Below are 23,053 nucleotides of genomic sequence, written 5' to 3' on the forward strand. Positions count from 1 at the left end.
GGTTACTTGATAGTGAAGGCTCAAAAACTGACTATAACCTGGAATATGTATTCTCCAGAATTCCACCAGGCCTCGGAAATCTTGATTCTTCCTTGTTAGCTGGTGGGGACATAACTCCTATTTTATTGTTTGCATCCATAGGGACATGAGGATGTCAATCCTGCCATTTTGCTCCCAAGAAAGGGATTTTCTGTGCAGGTCCAATGACGTGGCTTTTTTTTTTTTTTTTTAATGACAAAACCAAGTTACAGAAAAATCTGAATTATTCTTTTTCTCTTCTTAAAATGCTTCTACTTTGTTGCTCCACACACTGATTTTGTTAGTGTATTGTAAATGTTCAGGGGCATCACCCTCTTGCTGTGCAGTTTGAATTAGTCTGCCACAAATGGAAGGGCTGTGCTTCCACTCCTGGGGCAGTTGATTCCAGGTATATTTGATACTCCTCCATGTGAAAGTAAACTGTAATCTGCAATCTGCTGCCAAAGGAGTTGAGAAAAACCCCTAACATATCATCTGTCGGCCTTTGACTCCAGTTCATATTGGAGTTCTGGTGTGTCTGGTATGGCAGCACTCAGTGGTGGTGTGACTTCATTTAGGCTGTACTAGTCTGCCTCCATCAGACTTTGGCACTGGCCATATGGGACTATTAAAGGATGAATGAGTCTTGCTGATCATTTCTTGGTTCTCCAACTGATGAATTGGCTTATGTATGGGAGCCAGGGAGTTTGTGTGATATTGTCACCAGTGCACTGTCCTGGTTGCAATTGATTCCTGCTGTTCTTTGACCTGCATCAACTCCTCAACAGAAAGATTGCTTGAGAGGACAGGCAGGGTAGACAGCTGTTTAACTTTCTGTGTGTTAATGGTGGCTACACCAAAAGCCCACTGGTACCCTTTTAGGTCCTTGAAGTACCTTCTCTTGGGGTAGTCTATGTTATGTATACACAGGGCATCCAAGCCAGTCAGAATAGGATGCAGTTGCACTTGTCTCCTGTACACTGTTTACCAAAGCCTTGTACTTTTGTAGGTCTTATGTTTCAGGCCATCAAATCTACACATACTGTATACCCAGTCATCCCTTCCCTCCTTCTAGCTGAAGACAGGGACCCTCTCTTTCTGTTTCTGGTTGGAGTATTCACTCTGACCCTTGCATTGCCAGATGAGAAGTCCCCTCACCAGAATCAAGGAAAGTGATTGCAGACTTTCTTCTATGTGTGGGAGATTGAGAATTGCCTTCTTGTGTCTCAACAGCAATTAAACTGATGGCCTTCTTGGATGGCCCCCTGTATTGGTTTGGCATGGCCTGGTTTTTGGTAGCAGAGGGGGCCAAAAAGATGGCTCCTGTGAGAAGCTGCTGGAAGCTTCCCACCATGTCCAGCAGAGCCAATCCCTGATGGCTCTGAAGATGGACACGCTGCTGGCCAAAGCTGGGCCAATGAGAGAGGTTGGTAAGGCCTCTGTGATGACGTATTTAAGAAGGAAATCAAAACCAAGTCACAAGGTTTTGCTTCCAGTTGGAGAGCAGGAGGAGGTGAGAATATGTGAGGGAAAACAACATGGTGACACCAAGGTCAGTGGAGAAGGAGGGGGAGGAAGTGCTCCAGGCGCCAGAGCCGAGATTCCTCTGCAGGCCATGGTGAAGACCATGGTGAAGCAGGCCGTCCCCCTGTAGCCCATGGGTCCACGGGGGATGCAGAGATCCATGCACAGCCTGTGGGGGGAGGTGCCCACACCAGAGCAGGTGGATGCCTGGAGGAGGCTATGATCCAGTGGAAGACCTGATGGAGAGAGGGAGCCCCTGCTTCCAGGCTGGAGCAGCCTGTCCTTGGAGGACTGCACCCCGTGGAAAGAGAGACCCACGTCACAGCAGTTTTGGGAAGACTGCCCGTGGAGAGAGTTCATGCTGCAGCAGGTGCAGTATGGCTGCTGGCCGTGAGAGTGGACCCATGCTGGAGAAGTTCATGGAGAACTGTCTCCTGTGGGAGGGACCCCACGACCTCACAGGGGATGGACTCCTCTCCCAGAGCAGCAGAAGAAAATCTCAGTGATGAACTGACCAAAACCCCCATGCCCTGTCTCCCTGTGCTGTCAGTGGGAAGGAGGAAGGGGCTGGGGGGTGACAAGGTGTTTTAAGGGCTTATTTTACTTCTCATTATCCTCCTCTGATTCTGTTAGTAATAAATTTCACTTTGCAACTTCAAGTTGAACCTGCTTTGCCCTTGAAGTGTTTTCTCCTGGTCCTTGTCTCAACTCGTGTAGCCTTTGTTAACTTTTTCCTTTTCCCTCCTCTGCCCAGCTGTGGCAGGGGAGGGTGAGCGAGTGACTCTCATGGGCGCCTGGCGTTGGGCCAGTGTCAAACCATGACACCCCCTTCTTAGCATGTGTCTTTCCTCAACCAAATACTAGCATGCCCACTCTCAACCATATCACAAAGTGCCACGTCTACTTGTTTTTTGAACATTTTCAGGGATGGTGACTCCACCAGTTTCCTGGGGAGCCTGTTCCAATGCTTAACCACTCTTTCAGTGAAGAAATTTTTCCTAATATCCAACCAGAACATCTCCTGGTGCAACTTGAGGCCATTTCCCCATGTCCTATCGCTAGGTGCCTGGGAGAAGAGTCTGAACCCCACCTTGCCACAACCTCCTTCCAGGTAGTTGTAGAGAGTGATAAGGTCTCCCCTGAGACTTCTTTTCCTCAGAATAAACAACCCCAGTTCCCTCAGGTGCTCCAGACCCTTTATCAGTTTTGTTGCCCTTCTCTGGACATGCTTCAGCACCTCAATGTCCTTGCAGTGAAGGGCCCAGAACTGGACACATTTTTCGAGGTGCAGCCTCACCAGTGCCAAGTACATAGGGACAATCACTTCCCTGGTCCTGCTGGTCACACTATTTCTGATACAAGCCAGGATGTCATTGGCCTTCTTGGCCACCTGGGCACACACTGGCTCATGTTTAGCTGCTGTCAACCAACATCCCTCAGGTCCTTTTCTGCCGAGCAGCTTTCCAGTAACTCTTCCCCAAGCCTGTAGTGCTGCATGGGGTTGTTGTGACTCAATTGCACAACTGAATGGTAGCAAACACATAAGTTTTATAGTAATAAGATGCTGCTATTATATCCTGGGTAGTGGTTATCTTTCTGCACATGTTGTTGGGTTCAGAGGAAGATGAATGTGGTTAGCTGTTTTCAGTGAGAAACTAAGCTACTTCATATTTGCAAAAATGTGAAGATTAAGGCAGTTTCTTGGGTTTAAATAAATAGTAAATTTCTTAAGTTGTTGATGGAAGCATTATTTTGTAAGAATTTTTAAAAATATGGATGACTGAATTTATTATGTGAACAGTTACTAAGGTGCAACATATGCAAGGTTGACTAAACAAGCAGATTTTTATTACCTGCAAGTATGTGAATGCTTTACAAACTCATTGTTTTTTATAGAGTTCTGTCAAGAAAAGTTGTAGCAAAAGGATGAATAGAAATTAAGTCACATCTTTTATATTTCAAACTAAGCAATAAACTTTTAGAAAGCTGGTTGGCTAAGCTGTCATTGATGTTTACAGTGGTTCCATAGAGGGTAGAATATTGAATTTGAACTGTTGAATTCATGCCTTCCTAATCCTTGTTCTTTTGTCATAGACAGAAAATTTCAGAGTAAATATGCATCCATGCTGCATGAGGGAGTAGAGCTCTGAAAGAATTCTTTAAAAATACTCTATGCATATGTTTTTAGTGTCCTAGTACCTAAGGTGTAAATAATTCTGCAAGAAATGACCTGTTAAAGGTTTGTGTATAGATATATGTTTCACTAGTCCTTCACAAGTGTTGGGGGGGAAATTACTAGAAATTGGAGTTTTAAGCTAAATTATATGTTGATAAAAGTACATTTTACTTTTTTAATTAAGTTGTTGTAAGCTCAGTTGGCACTAGCCAATTCTCCTATTCTTCCTATAACCTGATTCCTTTTTAGTGGAATAGAGGAAGTGTGTGGTTTTAATACCAAACTTCAGATTCAAATTTTGTTTCAATTTTAGTATGTGTCTTTTGAAATAATAATGGAAACAAAAATTTCTTCATAGGGCAAATATACGGCAAAATGTAATTCAGGCCATTAGCCAAATATTATTGAATCTGGTTATAATGTTGCTAATGTGGGATGCAGATCAATTAAGCAGCATTTATATTATTTTAATTTTAGACTAATGGTTATTAGCTGGCTTTGCTATTTATGAACCCTCCAAACCTGACCAAAACGGCAATGTTTTTTTGAATACATTATCTTGAAGAACCTAAATTTCTTCTAGTTTTAGGGTTAGTTAGTTAGTTTTAAAAAATGCAACCATGTAGCTTTTTTTCCCCCTGAAACCTGGAGGGAATTTCAGAAAGCTAATTTAGCATGAGACTAAATTTAAAACCTATAATGAAAATTATCTGTTTTGTTCCCTCCCCCTCATCTCTTTCTGAATATGGTATGTGTTGCTGTAGTGGGCCCTCGGCCGGGTAATAATTAGTATTGACTCTATGATTCACAGAAGGCTGATTAATCTCTTTATTATTATATTATTATTAAGAAACCCAATGCTTTTATAGACAGTTACAATACAGCTGGACCTAATTGGTCCTCTAATTAAAATATCATCACCATTAGTTAAGAAACTACCCTTTGGTAAACAAACCTCCATAACACATTCCACATGTTCACAATAACAGGTGCAGCAAGATAAGAATTATTTATAATTCTTTTCTCTGATCTTCTAACAGCCTTTCCCAGAAAGGCCTGGGAAAGTTATGTGTTGCTCTCTGTGGCCAGAGAGCTGCTGCCACAGGTATGCATGTGTAGTTTCCCACTGCCATCTCTATTGTCTTCATTTTTCTGTACTCTTTTCATCACTTCAGTTTTGTAGTCATGCTTTTAATTTTTACCTCTGTGTTGATAAACAGATTTTTTATTAATTTTGACAGAATCTTATGCCTATAGCTAATTGTAAGCATCAGTTGACATATTGATAGTTTGTCTGGTTTAGTGAACATGTAGTGTTATCATTGTCACTTATTTTATAATTAGCCTGCATGTCTTCAGGTTCAGTGTTTTTAAGTCTGGAATGGCTGGTATGGGTTCTTCAGTAGTGGGTTATAAGACTTTCTTGGTTTTGTTTTGTTTTTTTTTTTTACCTTTCTTTCTGTAAAGAATTGCAGGGAGATATAGAGAAGCATACAATTAAATGGAATGAAGAAGACTGATCAAATGTTTCAATAGTACTTCCAGCTTATTCAAAGCCCAGTACAGTGGGAGAAGCCATAATTTGTGAACTATTGAACTAGACCAGCCAAGATGATCATCCTTTTTGCAGGCACTTCTAACTGTTCATCAAAGAAAGATAACCACTTTGAAAAGCTCTGGACAGACAACATCTAATTTCTACACCACAATACTGGTGTGAATGTAATATCATGGTTATGTTCCTAATAAATTCTTTCTGCATTTTATATGAAAAGCAAAGGATGAAAAATAAAATATTACAAAAGCACACCATTCTTTTCATGAAAGTGAAGTTACTCACCCTTTTCCCCCTTTTCTGTTTTTGTTTTGTTTTGTTTTGTTTTTTTTATCAATTCCACAAATGGAAAAATTAGCTGTCTCTGATTAGTTTGTTTGCTTGGGGAGGGGAAGAAATTACCCTGGGATTTTTTGGTACATCTACATTTCTAGTACATCTACATTTTGGGAGGGGGAGGGGAAAGCAGGGGAGCAAGAGAGAGTGCCATGTGGTTTGGAGAGTCTTGGCAGGGGCACTGAATTGGGGAGTACCATTTCTAAATCATGACAACCAAGCACTGAGGCTGGTGTCATGAGCAGCATTTTGGGTTCTTTGATCATGGGTTGGTCTACACTATGCCAGGCCTTTTGGCAACAGACAACATACACCTGTGTCCTACTTTCAGCTAGAGTAGAGTTATTTTCTTCTCAGTAGCTGTTACAGTGCTGTGTTTTGGATCTGTAATGAGAGTGATTTTGATACAATGAGGGTTTGTGGTTTTGCTAAGTCATGTTTCTCCTAAGCCAAGGACTTTTTCCTTGTCTCATGCTCTGCCGGTGAGGAGGTTTACAAAAAAACTTTGAGGGAGCATAGCTGGGACAAGTGATCCAAACTGACCAAAGGGATATTCCACAACATAGAACATCATGCCCGGTATATAAACTGGGGGAAGGTAGCTGGAAGAGGAGCCAATCTGGGTTTGGGAAGGGGGGTCTGGCATTGGTCAGCAGGTGGTAAGCAATTGTATTATACATCACTTGTTTTTCCCCTTTTTATTATCATTATTATTTACCATTATTATTGCATTTTACTTTATTTTCAATTATTAAACTGTTCATATCTCAACATGCAAGTTTTACTTAGATTTCCCCCCCCCATTCCACGGGGCAGGGGGATGGGGGGAAAGAGAGAGACATTGAGCAAGCAGTTTCATGGTTTTTTAGCTCCAGCTGGCCTTAAAACCATGACAACCTGTCTCAAATGGGGAATAGGATCTTTGTGCAGCAGTTAGCAGGGCTCATTAAAAGAGCTTTAAACTAGATTTGATGGGGGAAAGGGATGAAACCAGGCTCCCTTGAGAAAAGCCTGGTGGCAGCACTTCAATATTTAAGGGACAGTGTGTTAGCAAGTTCCTTTGGACTACTCCACTATGTGCTGAGTACACTAGAGCACATTTGAAATGCCCTGATCCTAATGAGTGCAATGCCCTAGCCATCTCAGTGGAGGTAGGGGATGGGGACCTATGCATCAGCAAAGACACTAGGGTTATTGATGTGGTAGAAACCACAGAGGCACCCGAGAATGGTCACATAGGAATTAGGACATCTCCCCCTAAAAAGGTTTGGGATCAATAGCCCAACTGAAGTGCGTCTGCACCAATGCACACAGCATGGCCAACAAACAGAAGGAGCTAGAAGCCATTGTGCATCAGGAAAACTATAACAGTAAACATGGTGGGATGACCCCCACAACTGGAGTACTGCAATGGATGGCTAAAAACTCTTCAGAAGGGACAGGTAAGGAAGGAGAGGGAGTGGGTAGCCCTGTATATTAAGGAGTGTTTTGATTATCTAGTACTTGATGACAGTGGTAAAAGGGTTGAGTGTTTATGAGTAAGAATCAGGGAGAAGGCCAACAATACAGATATCCTGGTGGGAGTCAGTTATAGAACACCCAACCAGAGTGAAGAGACAGACAAAATATTCTATGAGCAGCTTGAAGAAGTCTTGTGATCACTGGCCCTTGTTCTCATGGGGGACTTCAACCTACCAGATGTCTGCTGGAAATACAACAGACCAGACAGGAAATGTTCTAGGAGGTTTTGGGACTGTGTTAAATTCCTGACACAGTTCATGACTGAGCCAACTAGGGAAGGTATTGGGATCCAATTAGTGAGAGATGCCTCTGCCTGAATTAAGGTGCATACAAGATCATATGCCAAAGTCAATAGTACAGATTTAATTTAACAGTAAATGTGAGGTAGAGAGATAGAAAGAAATAGAAATGAGGGGGGGAAGGAGGAGAGAGAGAGAGAGACCCTCCCATTTAATGCACCAAGGGGTGGTTGCCATGTACTGGAATTTTTGAAGTATACTCAGAGACCATGCACTGTCCCAAGGCTCTATATGACCTTTGTGATCTTTTGCCTCGCACTTCCACACCAGAGTGGTTTCTGTAACATTTTCTGTAATCTTTTTATAATGTGGTAAGTAGCATTGCCATTTATTTGGGATGCCCTCCGACCATCCTGTAGGATATCTTATTGTGCCATTATTGTGAAGACAGTCTTGTTGACTCAAAGGATGCAACCATTGTCCTATTACTTTCCAGGTTACCTTGATTACCTGTCTTGATTCTGGTACCCGTTTACATGTAATTGTTTTGTTCTTTTCTATTTCAGGCAGTTTTGTTGTTATGATTCCCCAATTTATTTGGTCTCCCGCTGCCTTCGGTATTGGCAGACAGGCACTTATTTTGCTAGTGTTCTGCATTTTGGCAAAATCTTTAATTAATCCAATCATTACATTCTCAGCCCGAATTGCATTGGAAACCTTTATCACCTGTGTTTCTGCCTGTACCTCCCTCCTTATTCTAGAATGAAGAGTGGTTAATTGATCTTTTTGCATTCCACATCACAAAGACCATGAAATGAGCATTGGTACAATTACTGGTAGCACTCTTGAAACAATTAAACACATCTTCTCTGCAGCTCTGTTGGTCCCACAGTTTACACAGTCTGCACTCCGGGATGGGCTTTCTTCACTCGAGTGTAGTGTATCCAGGGGTCCACTCCAGCTACTTTGACTGCTGTAAAGGTGGTCAATAGTACCTGATGGGGTCTAGTCCACTTCTCTTTTAATGGTTCTTCATTCCAACTCTTAATGTACACCTCGTCTCCTGGACGTATCTCATGAACTGGATTCTCCAGAGTCAACGGCCTATTCCACACGAGGACGCTCCAAAGCCGTGCTAAAGTTTTCCCGAGAGACAGAACATAGTTATATACTTCCTGTTTTCCCGTGACATGTACATTTGGATTGGGTCCAGGAGATTTGTATGGTTTCCCATACAATATCTCATAAGGACTGACTGACATCCCACTCCTAGGCTTTATCTGAATTCTCAGCAATGCTATTGGTAAAGCTTGTGGCCACTGCAGTTTGGCTTCTTGACATATTTTACTGATTTGCCTTTTTAGAGTCTGATTCATCCTTTCTACCTGTCCACTTGACTGGGGTCTCCATGGTGTATGGAGGTCCCAAGTGATTCCCAGCAACCTACTTACTTCTTTTACCACCGTGGCTATGAAATGGGGTCCCCTATCTGATGATATCCCTAGAGGCACCCCGAATTAGGGAATGATTTCTTGTAGTAACCACTTAACTGTTTCTTTTGCTTGGTTAGTGCGACAGAGAAGGGCTTCTGGCCATCCAGAAAATGTGTCAACCCCTACTAACAGATATTTATAGCCTCGAGTTCTTGGTAATTCTACAAAATCTACCTGCCAATAATCTCCTGGTTCTATCCCTACCCGAAACCTTCCTAGTTGTGCCTGTCGTCTAGCTACTGGGTTGTTTTTCAAGCAGATCTCACATTTTGACATTATTGATTTTGCCATTGTTAACATTCGTACTGAGACCAGATTGCGTTTTAGAAACTTCACCAATGCCTCTGCACCCCAATGACATTCATCATGTTTAATTTGTAGAACCTCTCTCATTACCAAGGGGGGTACCACTATCTGTCAGTGTGCAGTTACATACCACCCTTCTGGATTCTTCTGTGCGTTCAGCAAATGTCCCAACTTCTCATCTTCTGCTGAATATTTTGGCTGTGGAGGTAAATTGAATTGGGATACATTAAGTTTTAAAGGTACCAATGCCATTGCTGTTTGCACCTTTTGAGCAGCCTGTCGGGCTGTCCAGTCTTCCTTTCAATTTCCCTCACAAATTTTGGAGCTTCCTGATTGATGTGCTTTACAGTGCATAATTGCCACTTGTTCAGGTTTTTGTACTGCTCTTATCAGCTGCAGAACTGCATCTTGATGTTTAACGTGCATGCCTTGAGACAAAAGCAGGCCCCATTCTTTCCATAGGGCCCCGTGCACATGCACCACTTCGAAAGCATATTTTGAATCAGTCCATATGTTTACCTTTTTCCCTTCACTTAAGTCTAGTGCTCTGGTCAAAGCAACCAGTTCTGCCTTCTGGGCAGATGTATTTGGTGGCAATGCTTTTGCCTCCACCACTGTATTGATTATTGTTACCACATATCCAGCGTATCTGATTCCGTTCTCCATGAAACTGCTTCCATCTGTGAACAACTCCCAGTCTGGCTGTTCTAGGGGGACATCTTTCAGATCTGCTTTAGCCGCACAGGTGTGTTCTATTACTTGCACGCAATTGTGTTCCAGTGGGCTTTCTTCAGATGTTGTACCTAGGAACAAGGCTGGGTTCAAAAGGTTAGTTGTTTTTAATGTTACATCATCTTGCTCCATTAAGATTACCTGGAATTTCATCATCCAGCTCAGGGATAGCCAATGGCCCCCCTTCTGCTCCAAAACAGTGGTTACCATGTGCGGTACATAGACATCTATGTGCCTTCCCATGGTGAGCTTCCTGGCTTCTTGTATCAGCATCACAGTGGCTGCGACTGCCTGCAGACATGGAGGCCACCCGGCACTGACGTTATCAAGTTGTTTGGAAAAGTAGCCCACCGGCCTTTTCCAGCTTCCCAAACGTTGGGTTAGGACTCCCAATGCCAGGTGCAGCCTTTCATGTACAAACAGCTGAAAATCTTTGGACAAATCAGGTAACCCCAATGCAGGAGCAGTTGTCAAGGCCTCCTTTAGTTTTAGGAAGGCCTCCTTCTGTGGTTTGCCCCAGGTAAATGGCTGCATCTTCTGGGCCTCATACAGGGGTTTTGCAATTAGTCCATAGTCCATGATCCACAGGCAGCACCACCCTATCATCCCAAGGAAGACTCGCAGCTCGTGTAGATTCTGGGGCTCTGGAATGGCACAAATAGCTTGAATACGGTTAGTACCCAGTTTTCGCTGCCCTTGTGAGATTTCACATCCCAGGTAAATCACAGTCTGCTGGGCAATTTGTCCTTTTTCTTTAGATACCTTATATCCTCCCATTCCCAGTGAATTTAAAATCTCGACTGTTACCTTTATGCAGGTTGCTTTTTCCTCGGTGGCTATCAGTATATCATCAACATACGGTAGCAGCAGGTATTGTTCTCTTGGCACTTGCCCATTTGTAGTCCAGATCTCCAGCTCCTTCACCAGTTGGTTTCTGAATAGGGTCGGACTGTTCTTGAATCCTTGTGGGAGCCATGTCCAGGTGAGCTGGGTTTTTCTTCTGTTCCCTGGATTTTCCCACTCAAAGGCAAACAGGTTCCTACTTTCTTTGTCAAGGGGTATGCAGAAAAAGGCATCTTTTAGATCAATTACTGTAAACCATTTATATATCTCTTTCACGGATGTTAACAATGTGTAGGGATTGGCAACCACTGGATAAAGGTCCTTAGTTGTTTCATTTATTGCTCTCAAATCCTGCACTAGTCTATGCTCACCATTGGGTTTCCTCTCTGGAAATATAGGTGTATTATATTCTGATTCACATTCTTCTAAAATTTGGTATTTCAAGAATTTATCAATAATTTTTACTATTCCCTGCTGTGCTTCTGGTTTTATAGGATACTGTTTGACTTGTACTGCTTTTGCCCCTTCCTTTAATTCAACATGTATTGGTTGTGCTAATTTAGATTTTCCAGGTATATCTGTTTCTCATACTGAAGGAATTACTGCATCTTCTACTTCCCTAGGAATAGAGGGAACTGGTTTTTCTTTAATCATTAAAATTTGTCCCGTCTTTGATTCAGGTATTTTCATCAAAAGTTCCCCATTCTCAAAGGTTATTACCGCATCAAGTTTTGCCAATAAATCTCTGCCTAAAAGGGGAATTGGACACTCAGGCATATATAAAAATTCATGCATTAAGACTTTATTTCCAAAACACAAATCTAGGGGTTGTAGGAATGGCCGATTCTCCTCCTTCCCCGTGGCCCCAACTATTGTTGCTTGTTTGTCCCCAATTTGTCCTTGCAAATCATTTAGTACAGAATACATGGCCCCTGTATCCACCAGGAATTTTACTGCTCTATCACCTAGCTGTATGGTCACTAAAGGTTCCTTCATGGATTCCGTTTCTAGTCAGCTACTGTATTCCCCCAGCATTATTAATTTTGAAATATCCTGATCCTGGCTTGGCTGGTTGCCCTGGTAAAACCGGTTCGGGCACTCGTTCTTCCAGTGACCTTGTTTGCAATAAGAACACTGGTTAAATCCCAATCTTGGCACAACAGTTCCCCCATGTCCCCTGCCAAGCCCATCTCCCCTCCCCAGTCCGCAGCCACCCCTACCCCTCCCTCTGATACCTGGGTGTCCTTTCCCTTGTATTAATGCCAGGAGATTTTGCTGTTGCCTTTTACTGGTCTCTTTTTCCCTGTTATTGTATACCTTCCAGGCTACTTCGAGCAATTTATCCAGATTTCTTAATTCCTCCCCTTCTAGTTTTTGCAATTTCCTCCTAATATCATCCTGTGACTGCCCCAGGAAAATGAGAGCGAGCTGAATCTTTGATTGCGGTGCATCTATTTGGAGATCTGTGTATTTTCTCGCTGCTTCCTTAAGCCTTTCCAAAAACGCACTGGGGGATTCTTTCTTCTCCTGCCTTATCTCATACAATTTAGACCAATTTATAGTCTTAGGCACAGCATTCTGAACCCCCATCTGGACCCACTCTTGATATTTCTTCAGCCTCCGCATATGCCCAGGTGCATTAGGATCCCACCCTGGATCCTCAGTTGGAAAATTATCATCTAGAGTTCCCATTACAAGCCTGTTTCTGATATCCTCCCTTGCCCTTTCCTTGGCTGCTTTAAGTACCATCTCTTTCTCTGTAGAATCCCTTAGGGTATCTAATACTACTTGTATATCATCCCAATCTGGATTCTGAGTTTTCATAATCATTTTTACCACCCTTGCCACTTTATCAGGATTTTCCCTATAAGTTCCAGCCGATTGTTTCCAAATTACTAAATCTGCAGGTGAAAAAGGTACTTTTACAAACACTGGCCCCTCCGCTCCTATTCCCTGTCCTAAGGGGGCAATCACAGTCCACTTCTGTCTACCCAGATCTTTCCTGGCCAAAACCGGGGCGAGCTTTGACCAACTCCGAGTCCTATGAGATACCGGTATCTCAGATTCACTTTCATTTCCACTATCGCTATCTCCTTCACTTTCATCCCCCCCACCCCGCCCCTTCTTTGTATCACAGTTAAATTTAGATCATCTCCAGGGGAAGAGGGGTCAGGTGATGGTGGGAGAGGAGGATAGAGAGAGAAGGGTTGAGTGGGTGAAATAGGACTAGGCAAAATAGGATTGGGTGAAGCAGGTGATGAAGTAGGGGTAGGGGCAGGCAGGATAGGGTTAGGTTCTCTTGGTCTTGCGGGGGCTACCTGTAAATCAACATCTGTATCATTCCTCTGACTCAGACTTTCTTTCAACGCAAGACATTCTAAACAACATTTCTCCTTCACACAAACCCCACACTTATCACTTGCAGATGCCCTAACCACCATCAATCCACATTCAACCTGCCATTCTGGCTTATCTCATAAATAGAAAAACAAATCAATATACGGAACCTCATCCCATTTTCCTTCACGCTTACAAAATTACATCAGTTGCAAAAATATGTTGCAAAGTCCCATTCATTGGCCACTTTTCACCACTCTCCAAGACATATTCTGGCCACCATGTATTACAGTAATCAATTAACTTACCCCTACGTAAGTCTTGCCCAAAATTACCCTGTTTCCAATGTGCTAATAAGCACCCCAAAGGAGAAGTACGTGGTATGGGGGCATTGCTGCCCAAAAGACCTTTAAGCTTCTCCATATTACAGCTACAAGACACCACAGAATGCCGAACCTGCAAGACTTTCGCGATGTCTAACGGACAGCGCCTAGGCATTACCACAGGAAGTCCTTTAACCCAACCGAGCGTAGCTTTCGCTGTGTCTTATCGGCAGGTACCAGACCAGAGTAAAAGCACCTTACCTCTCTCCAGGGGACGTTGTGAGCGGCGGAGGGTCGTGGCGCCAATGGGCGCCCCGAGAATCCCTTGGTGCCAGCTGGAGCGTGATCGGGTCGCAGGGTCCTCAGCAGCGCCCGCAGGGTCCCATCTGGGGTCGCCAAAATGTTAGTGTTCAGGAACACACATAATCACGGGATATGATTATATGCAGGTGCTTTTATTGCAGAGCTCTGGGAATCAGGGGTACAGACCCAAATCTGACTCCGACATGGCTTTCGAGCTGAACGTATTTTATATTCTATCATTATATAACTTACATATTAATTATTAAACTTATATTGTTCTATTGTATACATTGACTTTATCCAAGCATGAATTTCTCGTGATCTTTCTCAAGGCCCTGACCACAGTTTCTCATGATTATTCTTACGATTAAACCATAATTATATTTAATTACTAAACAATCATCACATCTAACAATTCCATCATTTCTCATATACTAGCTACACAGGTGCAGTTCTAGCAAGTAAAAGGCCTATACTTTCCCAGGGTATTTTCCCAGGGCTTACTAAGCTTAGTTTTCCTTCTAACTCCCCAGATCCCCATAATTTTAAACCCTTTTACTATCATGGGTCCTTGAACTGGATATAGTGTGACATTCCTATAATTTAGACCATTTGTCCAGGATCGCAGTGTCAAATGTAATAACTCTGTATTTGTTTTTTTTTTCTTTAGAATCATAGAATCATTAAGGTTAGAAAAGATCTCTAAGACCACAAGTCCAACCTTCAGTCTAGCACTAGCACCATGTTCTCCACTAAACCATGTCCTCAAGTGCCATATACACATGTTTTTTTGAACAATTTCAGGGATGGTGACTAGAACACTTCCCTGGGCAGCCTATTCCGATGCTTGACAACCCTTTCAGTGAAAAGATTTTTTTTTCTCATATCTAATCTAAATTTCCCCTGGTGCAACTTGAGGCTATTTCCTCTTGTCTTGTCACTTGTTACCTGGGAGAAGAGACCAACACCTCATACCACCACCTTTTAAGTAGTTGTAAAGAGTAATAAGGTTTCCCCTGAGCTTCCTTTTCTCCAGGCTAAGCAACAGAATCACAGAATATGCTGACTTGAAAGGGAATCACAAGGCTCATTGAGTCCAATACCTGGCCCTGTACAGGACCATCCTCAAGAGTCAAACCATGTTCCCGAGAGTATTGTCCAAAAGCTTCTTGAAATCTGGCTGGTTTGGTACTGTGACCACTTCCCTGGGGAACCTTTTCCAGTGCGCAACCACCCTCTGGGTGAAGAACCTTTTTCTAATATCTGACCTAAACCTCCCCTGACAGAACTTGAGGCCATTCCCCTGTATCTTGTCACTGGTCACCAGAGAGAAGAGATCAATGTCTGCCCCTCCTCTTCCCCTCATGAGGAAGTTGTAGACTGCAATAAGGTCTCCCCTCAGTCTCCTCTTCTCCAAGCTGAACAGACCAAGTGATCTCAGCTGCTCCTCTTATGGATTCCCCTCAAGACCAAGACGTGCTCCAGACACTTCACCAGCGTTGTTGCCCTTCTCTAGACACGCTTCAGCACCTCAATGACCTTTTTGAAGTGAGGGGCCCAGAACTGAACACAGTAGTCGGGGTGTGGCCCCACCAGTACCAACTACCAGGGGACAATCACTTCCTTAGTCCTGCTGGTGTCTCTATTTTTGATATAAGTCAGGATGTCATTGGCCTCCTTGGCCACCTTGGCACACTGCTGGGTCATGTTCAGCCAGCTGTCAACCAACACTTCCACATCCTTTTCTGCGGGGCATCTTTCCAGACACTCTTCCCCAAGCTTGTAGCACTGTATGGGCTTGTCATGACCCAAGTGCAGGACTCAGCACTTCAACTTAATGAACTCCATATGGTCAGCCTCAGCTCATCGATCTAGTCAATTGTTATGAACAAGAGTGTTTGAGATTGCTTAAAAAATCATTGTCAAGTGAATGAGCAAAAGCCAGATCCCTCTCCAGCAAAACAACACTCTTGCCCAACTTTGTGTCATCTGTGAACTTGCTTAGGGTGTACTTGATCCCCTCACCCGGGTCATTAGTGAACATGTTAAACAGAACTGTCCCCAGTACTGAGCCCTGGGGAACACCACTCATGACTGACTGCCAGCCGGTTGTAACTCTATTCACCACCACTCTCTGGGCCCAGCCATCCAGCCAGTTTTTTACCCAGCGAAGAGTTCACCTGTCCAAGCCATGGGAAGCCAATTTCTCCAGGAGAATGCTGTGGGAAATGGTGGCAAAGGCTTTACTGAAGTCTAGGTAGACAATATCTACAGCTTTTCTATCATCTACTAAGCAGGTGTCTTTGTCATAGAAGGAGATCATGTTTGTCAAGCAGGTCTTGCCTTTCATAAACCCATGCTGGCTGGGCCTGATCCCCTGGTTGTCCTGTATGTATCACATGATGGTACTCAAGATGATCTGCTCCATGCCCTTCCCCAGCACTGAGGTCAGGCTGACAGGCCTGTTGTTCCACAGATCCCCCTTTTGACCCTTCTTATAGATAGGTGTCACATTTGCTAATTTCCAGTCACCCAGGACCTCCCTGGTTGACAAGGGCTGCTGGTAAATGATTGAAAGTGGCTTGGTAAGCACTTCAGCCAGCTCCCTCAGTACCCTTGGGTGAATCCCATCTACCCCCATCAACTTGTGGAGGTCTAAGTGACACTGCAGGTCACTGACCATTCCTTCCTGAATTCTGGGGGCTTTATTCTGCTCCCCATCTCTGTCTTCCAGCTCAGGAGGCTGGGTACCCCGAAGACAACTGGTCATACTAAAGATTGAGGCAAAGAAGACATTCAGTACCTTGGCCTTTTCCTCATCCTTTGTAATTATGTTTCCCCCCACATCCAAAAAAGGATGGAGATTCTTCTTGTCCCTGCTTTTGTTGCTGATGTATTTGTAGAAACATGTTTTGTTGTCTTTTACAGCAGTGGCCAGAGCCAAAGCTCTCTGTTCTGCCATGCCAGTTGTCTCCTGTGCTGGCTCATCTTTCAGGATGGAGACAGCCTGCTCCTGCTCCTTTAAGATTTCCTTCTTAAAGCACATCCAGCCTTCCTGGACTATTTTGCCCTTAAGGACTGCCTCCTAAGGGACTCTCTCAACCAGTCTCCTAAATAGGCCAAAGTCTGCCCTCCAGAAGTCTAAGGTGGCAGTTATGCTGACGTCTCTCCTTATTTCTCTCATAATTGAAAACTATAATTTCTTGATTGCTTTGCCCAAGACAGCCTCTGACTTTCACTCTGAGCAGTCTTTCTCTATTTACAAACAGCAAGTCCAGCAGGGCACCTTCCCTGGTTGTCTCATTCGCCAGCTGTGTCAGGAAGTTCTCTTCCATTCACTCCAGGAACCTCCTGGACTGTTTCCTCTCTGCTCTGTTGAATTTCCAGTAGACATCTGGTAGGTTGAAGTCCCCCATGAGGATAAGGTCCAGCAATCACAAGATTTACCCCAGCTGCTTACAGAATATTTCATCTGCCTCTTCATCCTACTTGGGTGGTCTATAACACTCCCACCAGGACATCTGCCTTGTTAGCATTCTTCCTGATTCTTACTGTAGTGGGTTGACCCCGCCTGGATGCCAGACACCCACCAAAGCTGCTCTATCACTCCCCTCTGTAACCAGACAGGAGACAAAAAATATAACAAAAGGATTCATGGCTTGAGATAATGTCTGGAGGAGATCACTCACCAAATATTGTCACGGGCAAAACAGACTCAAATTTGAGGTATTAATTTAATTTATTACTCATAAAATCAGTGTAGGAGAATGAGAAGTAAAATAAGATATTTAAAACACCTTCCCCACATCCCTCCCTGCTTCCCAAGCTCTACCTCCTCCCCCCAAGCAGCGCATGGAGACAGGGAATGAAGATTATACTCAGTTCATCACAAGTTGTTTCTGCTACTGCTCAGGGAGAAGAGTCTGTCTCTTGCTCCAATGTGGGGTGTCTCCCACAGAAAACAGTTCTCCATGAACTTCTCCAGTGTGAGTCCATCCCACGAGCAACAGTCCTCCCCAAATTGCTGCAATGCGGGTCACTCTTCCGTGGGGTGCAGTCATTCAGGCACAGCTTCTTCAGTGTGGATCCCCCACAGGGTCACAAGTCCTACCAGGAAACCTGCACCGGCATGGGCTCCTCCCTCCATGGGTCTGCAGGTCCCTGCCAGGAGCTACCAAAAACTGGCCATAAAAACCCAGTACACTTACTGATAAACACTCAACTCTATAACTACCATCATGTGAGAGACTGAAATGATAAAGGTTGATGACTCAATCGGCCATTTGCAAAAGCAGCAGAGTGCTTTGCTGAGAGCAGGTTTGTACCCCCCAAGCAAAGGCAAGGAGGAGAGTTTTTGGATATGTTGTGGCAAAGCCTCTGATCTGCAAAAAACAGCCCAGGTGCAGAGGGGGTGTACATTTACCACTGGAGGATGACCACTACAAACTGACATTTGTTTAGATAAACTTGTTGAGCCCTGCAATTGTGTACTGGATAACCTGTGACTAATGTTGTTAACAAGCTGGGTTTTAAGCCAGATAAGGGAAAAGGCCCATAAGAAGCAGATCCTGCGTGGTGGGATAATGTTTTTTTCATGTCAATGTCCTCCCTCTCCATAAGGCTCAGGTGGAAAACACATATATATACACCAGTCATTCAGTGTGCCTCTAATCCGCCCCAAGGGATCTATTAACAAGAACAAGGTCATAACACATTATCAAGCTCCAAAGAATCAAAACACTTCCTAACACACAGGGCTACCCCACTGCCTCTCCTTCCTTGCCTATCCCTTCTGAAGAGTTTATAGCCATCCATTGCACCAGTCCAGTTGTGCAAATCATCCCATCATGTTTCTGTGATGGCAACTGTCATAGTTTTCCTGATGTACAATAGTTTCCAGTTCCTCCTGTTTGTTGCCCATGCTGTGTGTATTGGTGTAAATGCACTTTAGTTGGGCTAATAACCCTACTGCCTTTTTGCAGGGAGAAGCCCTTATTCATGTGACCATTCTCAGGTACTTCTGGGATTTCTAACACATCATTAACCCTTGCATCCTTACTTTTGCATGGATCTCCATCCCCTACCTCCAATGATATGACAGACTGAAGGACCTTGGTAGCACACTGTCCCTCAAACATTTGCATGGTACTCCCAGGCTTATCTCTGTTGAGCCTGGTTTTGTCCCCATCCCCCTTTAAATGTAGTTTAAAGCTGTCTCAATGAGCCCTGCTAACTCCTGAGCTAAAATCCTTTTTTCCCCCTTTGAGATAGATGGACCCCGTCTGTTGCCAGCAGACTCGGTGTCATGTAAACTGACCTATGATCAAAACCCCCAAAATTCTAATGGTAACACCAGTCTCAAAGCCAGGTGTTCATCTGCATGATTTTCCTGTTTATTGCCCCATCACTGGCTTTTTTTTTTTTTTTTTTGTTCAAGTCTATTGACAGATGGGTGCTGTAATGCAGACAAGAATATTTAACTTCCATGCCTTGCATCTCCCACAGTAACCATCTGTGTAAGCATAAGGGTTGTACAGACTAAGCTAAAAACTATTCTGGAAACTTTCAGAGGAAATATGGAGTTTTGTCCCTGAAATAGAATAAATTTTTGAAACAGGAATTGCTGCTTTGTGACTTGGGGAGGGTGAGAATCCTATGCTTTCATGCTCTCTCTACTGGTGTTTTCATTATAATTTTCAAAGGTAGTATAGGAGTTCTGAAACTTAGTGCATAATATGGAATGCATCCAGAATAACAGATTATGAAGAGACTTCTCATTGAACATGAAAGAAAAAAATATTTTGTTTCACTTCATTGTTTATTTTAACCAAGTCTCAAATCAGACTATATTTTCTATTTGTTTTTCAGAGTGATATAACTGAAAGTGCTTCACCTATATTTGAGGAAGAATGAATGGATGATTGGATGGTATATTAATAAGTAGCTGTTGAATTACGAGAATAAGAAGATATTTGGGGAGTTGGGAAGAACTGGATTTTGACCCTAGTCTAGCAGCTCTGCTGCTCACTTAAACACAGATGAATGAAGACCCCATTTGGAAAATCACCAGGTCAGCGGTCCAGAGCTGATGCAGGTGAGGTGTTACTGAATTTGAGTGTTGTTGTTTTTTAGTGGGTAAAAAAGTGTCCTTACAGATTTTTCTTATGTACTCATGGGTTTATGAAATGGTTACTGTTTGGTTTTGATTGGGACAGTTGATGGTTGTTGGGGTTTTTTTTAAGATAGGAATTATTGGAATTGTGGAATAGACAGGACATACATAAATTTAAGCTGTACAGAATTACATTTATGAAGTTGTGCTGGTTTTGGCTGGGAATGATTTAAATTTCTTTGCAGTAACTGGCATGGTGCTATGTTTTGGATTTGTTCTGAAAACAGTGTTGATAACACTGATGTTACTGCTGAACGGTGCTTACACTATGTCAAGGCCTTCTCTCTTTCTCATGTTGCAAGAGAAAGACAAATATAGGTGGTAATGGAATTATTTGCTGCATGTTTCCTAATTTCAGGTGTAGATTAGGAAAGTGTACCAGGTAGTCATTATTAGGAGACTTCAAAACCAACCTGTCTTAGTTTAAGACAATTTTATAGGGTGCAGATTTGAAATGTTATCTCCTCTTAGTTTTAATCACTCCCCTTTCAACAATAAGAAGAGACAAATATGAAGAGATGTGAAAAACACCAATCACTTGTTTTTTAAAGTCTTAAAAGTTTATTAGTAATAAAATAGTTATAAAAAATAGTAATAAAATTAGAGTAATAAAAATTTGGACAATGAGGATTAGGGCACTATGAGACAATAAAAAGCAAAGAATTACGGATGTCCAGATGCTCTCGGACACTAAGTCATGAAAAGCATGCCTTGTGAACAAAGGAATAACCCTTAAAAGCAATAGCCTGTTGCATATTCATATATCTCATACATGATGCATAAATTCCTTTCAAATTAAGAATTTTTCTAGTTTTTGTCAACTTCTTCCCCTTAATCCTGGTGGTTCCATAAAGACGGAGAGAAGGTGGAGGAATGTTTGTCTTTTCCAATAAGGAGGCAGTAACTCTATGTGCCCTGTCAATGTTATCACTGTGCAAAGAGTTTCTTGATTATCTTATCCCTTTTCTTGAGGTAGTAAAAAATATCTTACATCACATAGTTTCTATTTTAACATTGTGTTATAACTTAAAAATATATTTAACAAACTACTTAAGAGAATTAATACAGCATAACTTTCTAACATTACACATTTAATATTCAATGTAATAATTGCGAAAAGCCAGTCATAAAATATGCATTTTTCACAGAGATAAGTGAAAAAATAACCATTTTCTAAAAGAAAAACTGCAATAACCAAGAAAACAGCAATAACCACTAGATACAAAGGTGCTGAGTTACATGGCCCCCCAAGAAAAGAGAAAACAATATGGCCACCACCTGGACAGCCTAGTGGCCCAGAGGACAAAGACAAGATGGTGGAGAAGCTCCCTTTTCTCAAGATGGCGGCCGCCATGGCAGCCCATGTGGCCCAGAGGACAAAGACAAGATGGCAGGGAAGCCCTCTTCTCCAGACCATGTAGCCAAGAGAGAGAACAAAGGAAAACAACACAGCAACCAAGCCTCTGCAGTTCCAGAACTCCCTCCCCGCCCCCAAACAACAACAGGAGCAGGGAAAAAGAAAACCTGGAAAAAAACTATTTTTGTCCAAAAGGCTCCAATACTGCTGAAACACTGGAAGAAACTTCCTGGCAGTTGCAGACCCAACCCCCACTCAGTAGCTTTAAACTTATGTAGAATGGCTGCAATGCTGCTGAAATGCTGATTCCTGTGTGGCAGCACAAGGCAGGGACTTTCATGCTCTTTTCTTGCTGAAAGACCTTGCAATGTGATATAAATTAAAATTATAGTGAGTTTGTTGCATTTTATTATTTTTTATTTTTTTTAAAAACAACTGGGAGAAAAAAGCTATCAAAAGCACAACTATGTTAAGTGACAAGAAGCTGGAATTAGAAATCCAAATCAGTAGTAAAGACTTAGAAGTGGTGGCTTCTTTGAAAAAGCTAGTTTCCCTCTGTCCTGCCTGCCTACAAAGGTGCAAGGAGCACACTTTCCTGTCTCAAACACTGTCAAGGTGTCCTGTTTCCAGCCAGGCCAGAGTTAATTTTTTTCAGTAGCCAGCAGGGACCATGACTGGGGTATGGAGGTTATTCTATATCACCTCATGTCATTGCTGGGAGCAGGGGAAAGGGCTTTTTTATGGGCAGAAGGGGCTCCTTTCGGAAGAGAAAATATGGCAGAGGGAGCATTCCAATATTGTCTGTTATCGTGGAGTTTTTCCATGTGAATAATTTCTTTTCTCGTACACTCTGTTATTAATATTGTTGCTGTTACTGTTCATTTTCTTATCTTATTGCTGTTTCCAGTAAATTGTTCTCATCTCAACCCGTGATCTTTGCCTTTTGTGCCTCCAGCTCTCCTCTCCAGCCATCCACAGTGGGGAGGAGGAGGTGAAAACAGGGGAGCAAGAGAGAACAGTGTGTGGTTTGGAGAGTTGGTGGGGGCACTGAATTGGGGACCACCATTCCTAAACCACGACACAAGGCCACAGAAGGAACTTGCCATAAGATAAGCCACCACAGTGGGAACTTGACTTAAGCACAAAAGGGAGGAATTTGCAACAGGAAGGCACTAATTCCAGACCTGGTGAGGCAAGATCTGGTTTGCACATCCTGGTTAATGCATCCGGACAATAATTCCACTGGGGAAAAGGGAGCAGCTGCTCATACACATATCACCCCAAGTTATGGGAACAGCATCTGTGACCACTCTGTGATACTTGGAACTTGGACTGTATAAAGGTGGTACCCTCAGAAGAACGATTCCAGGACCCCCACCACTGAGAAGCCCGAGGTGAAGAAGGACCAATGGGATGCCGCTGTATTCATGGGTGGTGACTGTCTTCTGCTTGATTTCTCTCTCTCTGTCTCCACCCTTTACTCTTTTCTATTTTTTTCTATCTCTCTGCCTCACATTTATTGTAAAATTAAATCCATATTGCATATGGTCTAATTTGCTACTTGGTCAGAGGCATCTCTCACTAATTAGATCTTACCTGAACAAAAGGCCTTTATTTGCTGTAAAGTAGGTTTAAAAGAGGATAAAAATATATTTGCCTGAAGTATCCAGGTTTTTGAAGTTTAGCTCTACTGGGAAACAGAATTAATAGTTCCATCTTGAGAAATAAAGGATAACACCCAAAATGGTGAAACAAAGGAAAGACAAACTTGTTTCTTATTTTTTCACAACAGTAGAGCATGTGTCTACAGTATCAGTA

At 42.9% G+C, this 23,053-nt stretch overlaps 1 protein-coding gene and 1 long non-coding RNA gene across 7 annotated transcripts in view; one reads left to right on the forward strand and one right to left on the reverse strand.

Annotated features, from left to right (window-relative positions):
- LOC137465601 (spindlin-Z-like) overlaps positions 1 to 23,053 on the forward strand; it is a 122,224-nt gene that overhangs the window by 45,256 nt on the left and 53,915 nt on the right. For 4 of the 6 annotated variants that reach the window (XM_068177671.1, XM_068177670.1, XM_068177675.1 and 1 more), the window contains exon 2: positions 19,575 to 19,800. The exons of 1 other annotated variant lie outside the window; for it this stretch is intronic. Coding sequence is in view for 1 of the 5 variants with exons in the window: in XM_068177675.1 (XP_068033776.1) it covers positions 19,749 to 19,800 (52 nt within the window). In the remaining 4 variants the exon portion in view is untranslated. Of the gene's footprint in view, positions 1 to 4,758; positions 4,824 to 19,574; positions 19,801 to 23,053 lie in introns of all 6 variants that reach the window. One more of the 6 variants, XM_068177673.1, reaches the window with a different exon arrangement.
- Positions 1 to 23,053, reverse strand: part of LOC137465604 (uncharacterized) — a 93,880-nt gene that overhangs the window by 39,661 nt on the left and 31,166 nt on the right. The gene's annotated exons all lie outside the window — the stretch shown is intronic.

This window comes from Anomalospiza imberbis (genome assembly GCF_031753505.1).
Source record: "Anomalospiza imberbis isolate Cuckoo-Finch-1a 21T00152 chromosome W unlocalized genomic scaffold, ASM3175350v1 scaffold_31, whole genome shotgun sequence".
In the NCBI taxonomy this organism is placed as follows: domain Eukaryota; kingdom Metazoa; phylum Chordata; class Aves; order Passeriformes; family Viduidae; genus Anomalospiza; species Anomalospiza imberbis.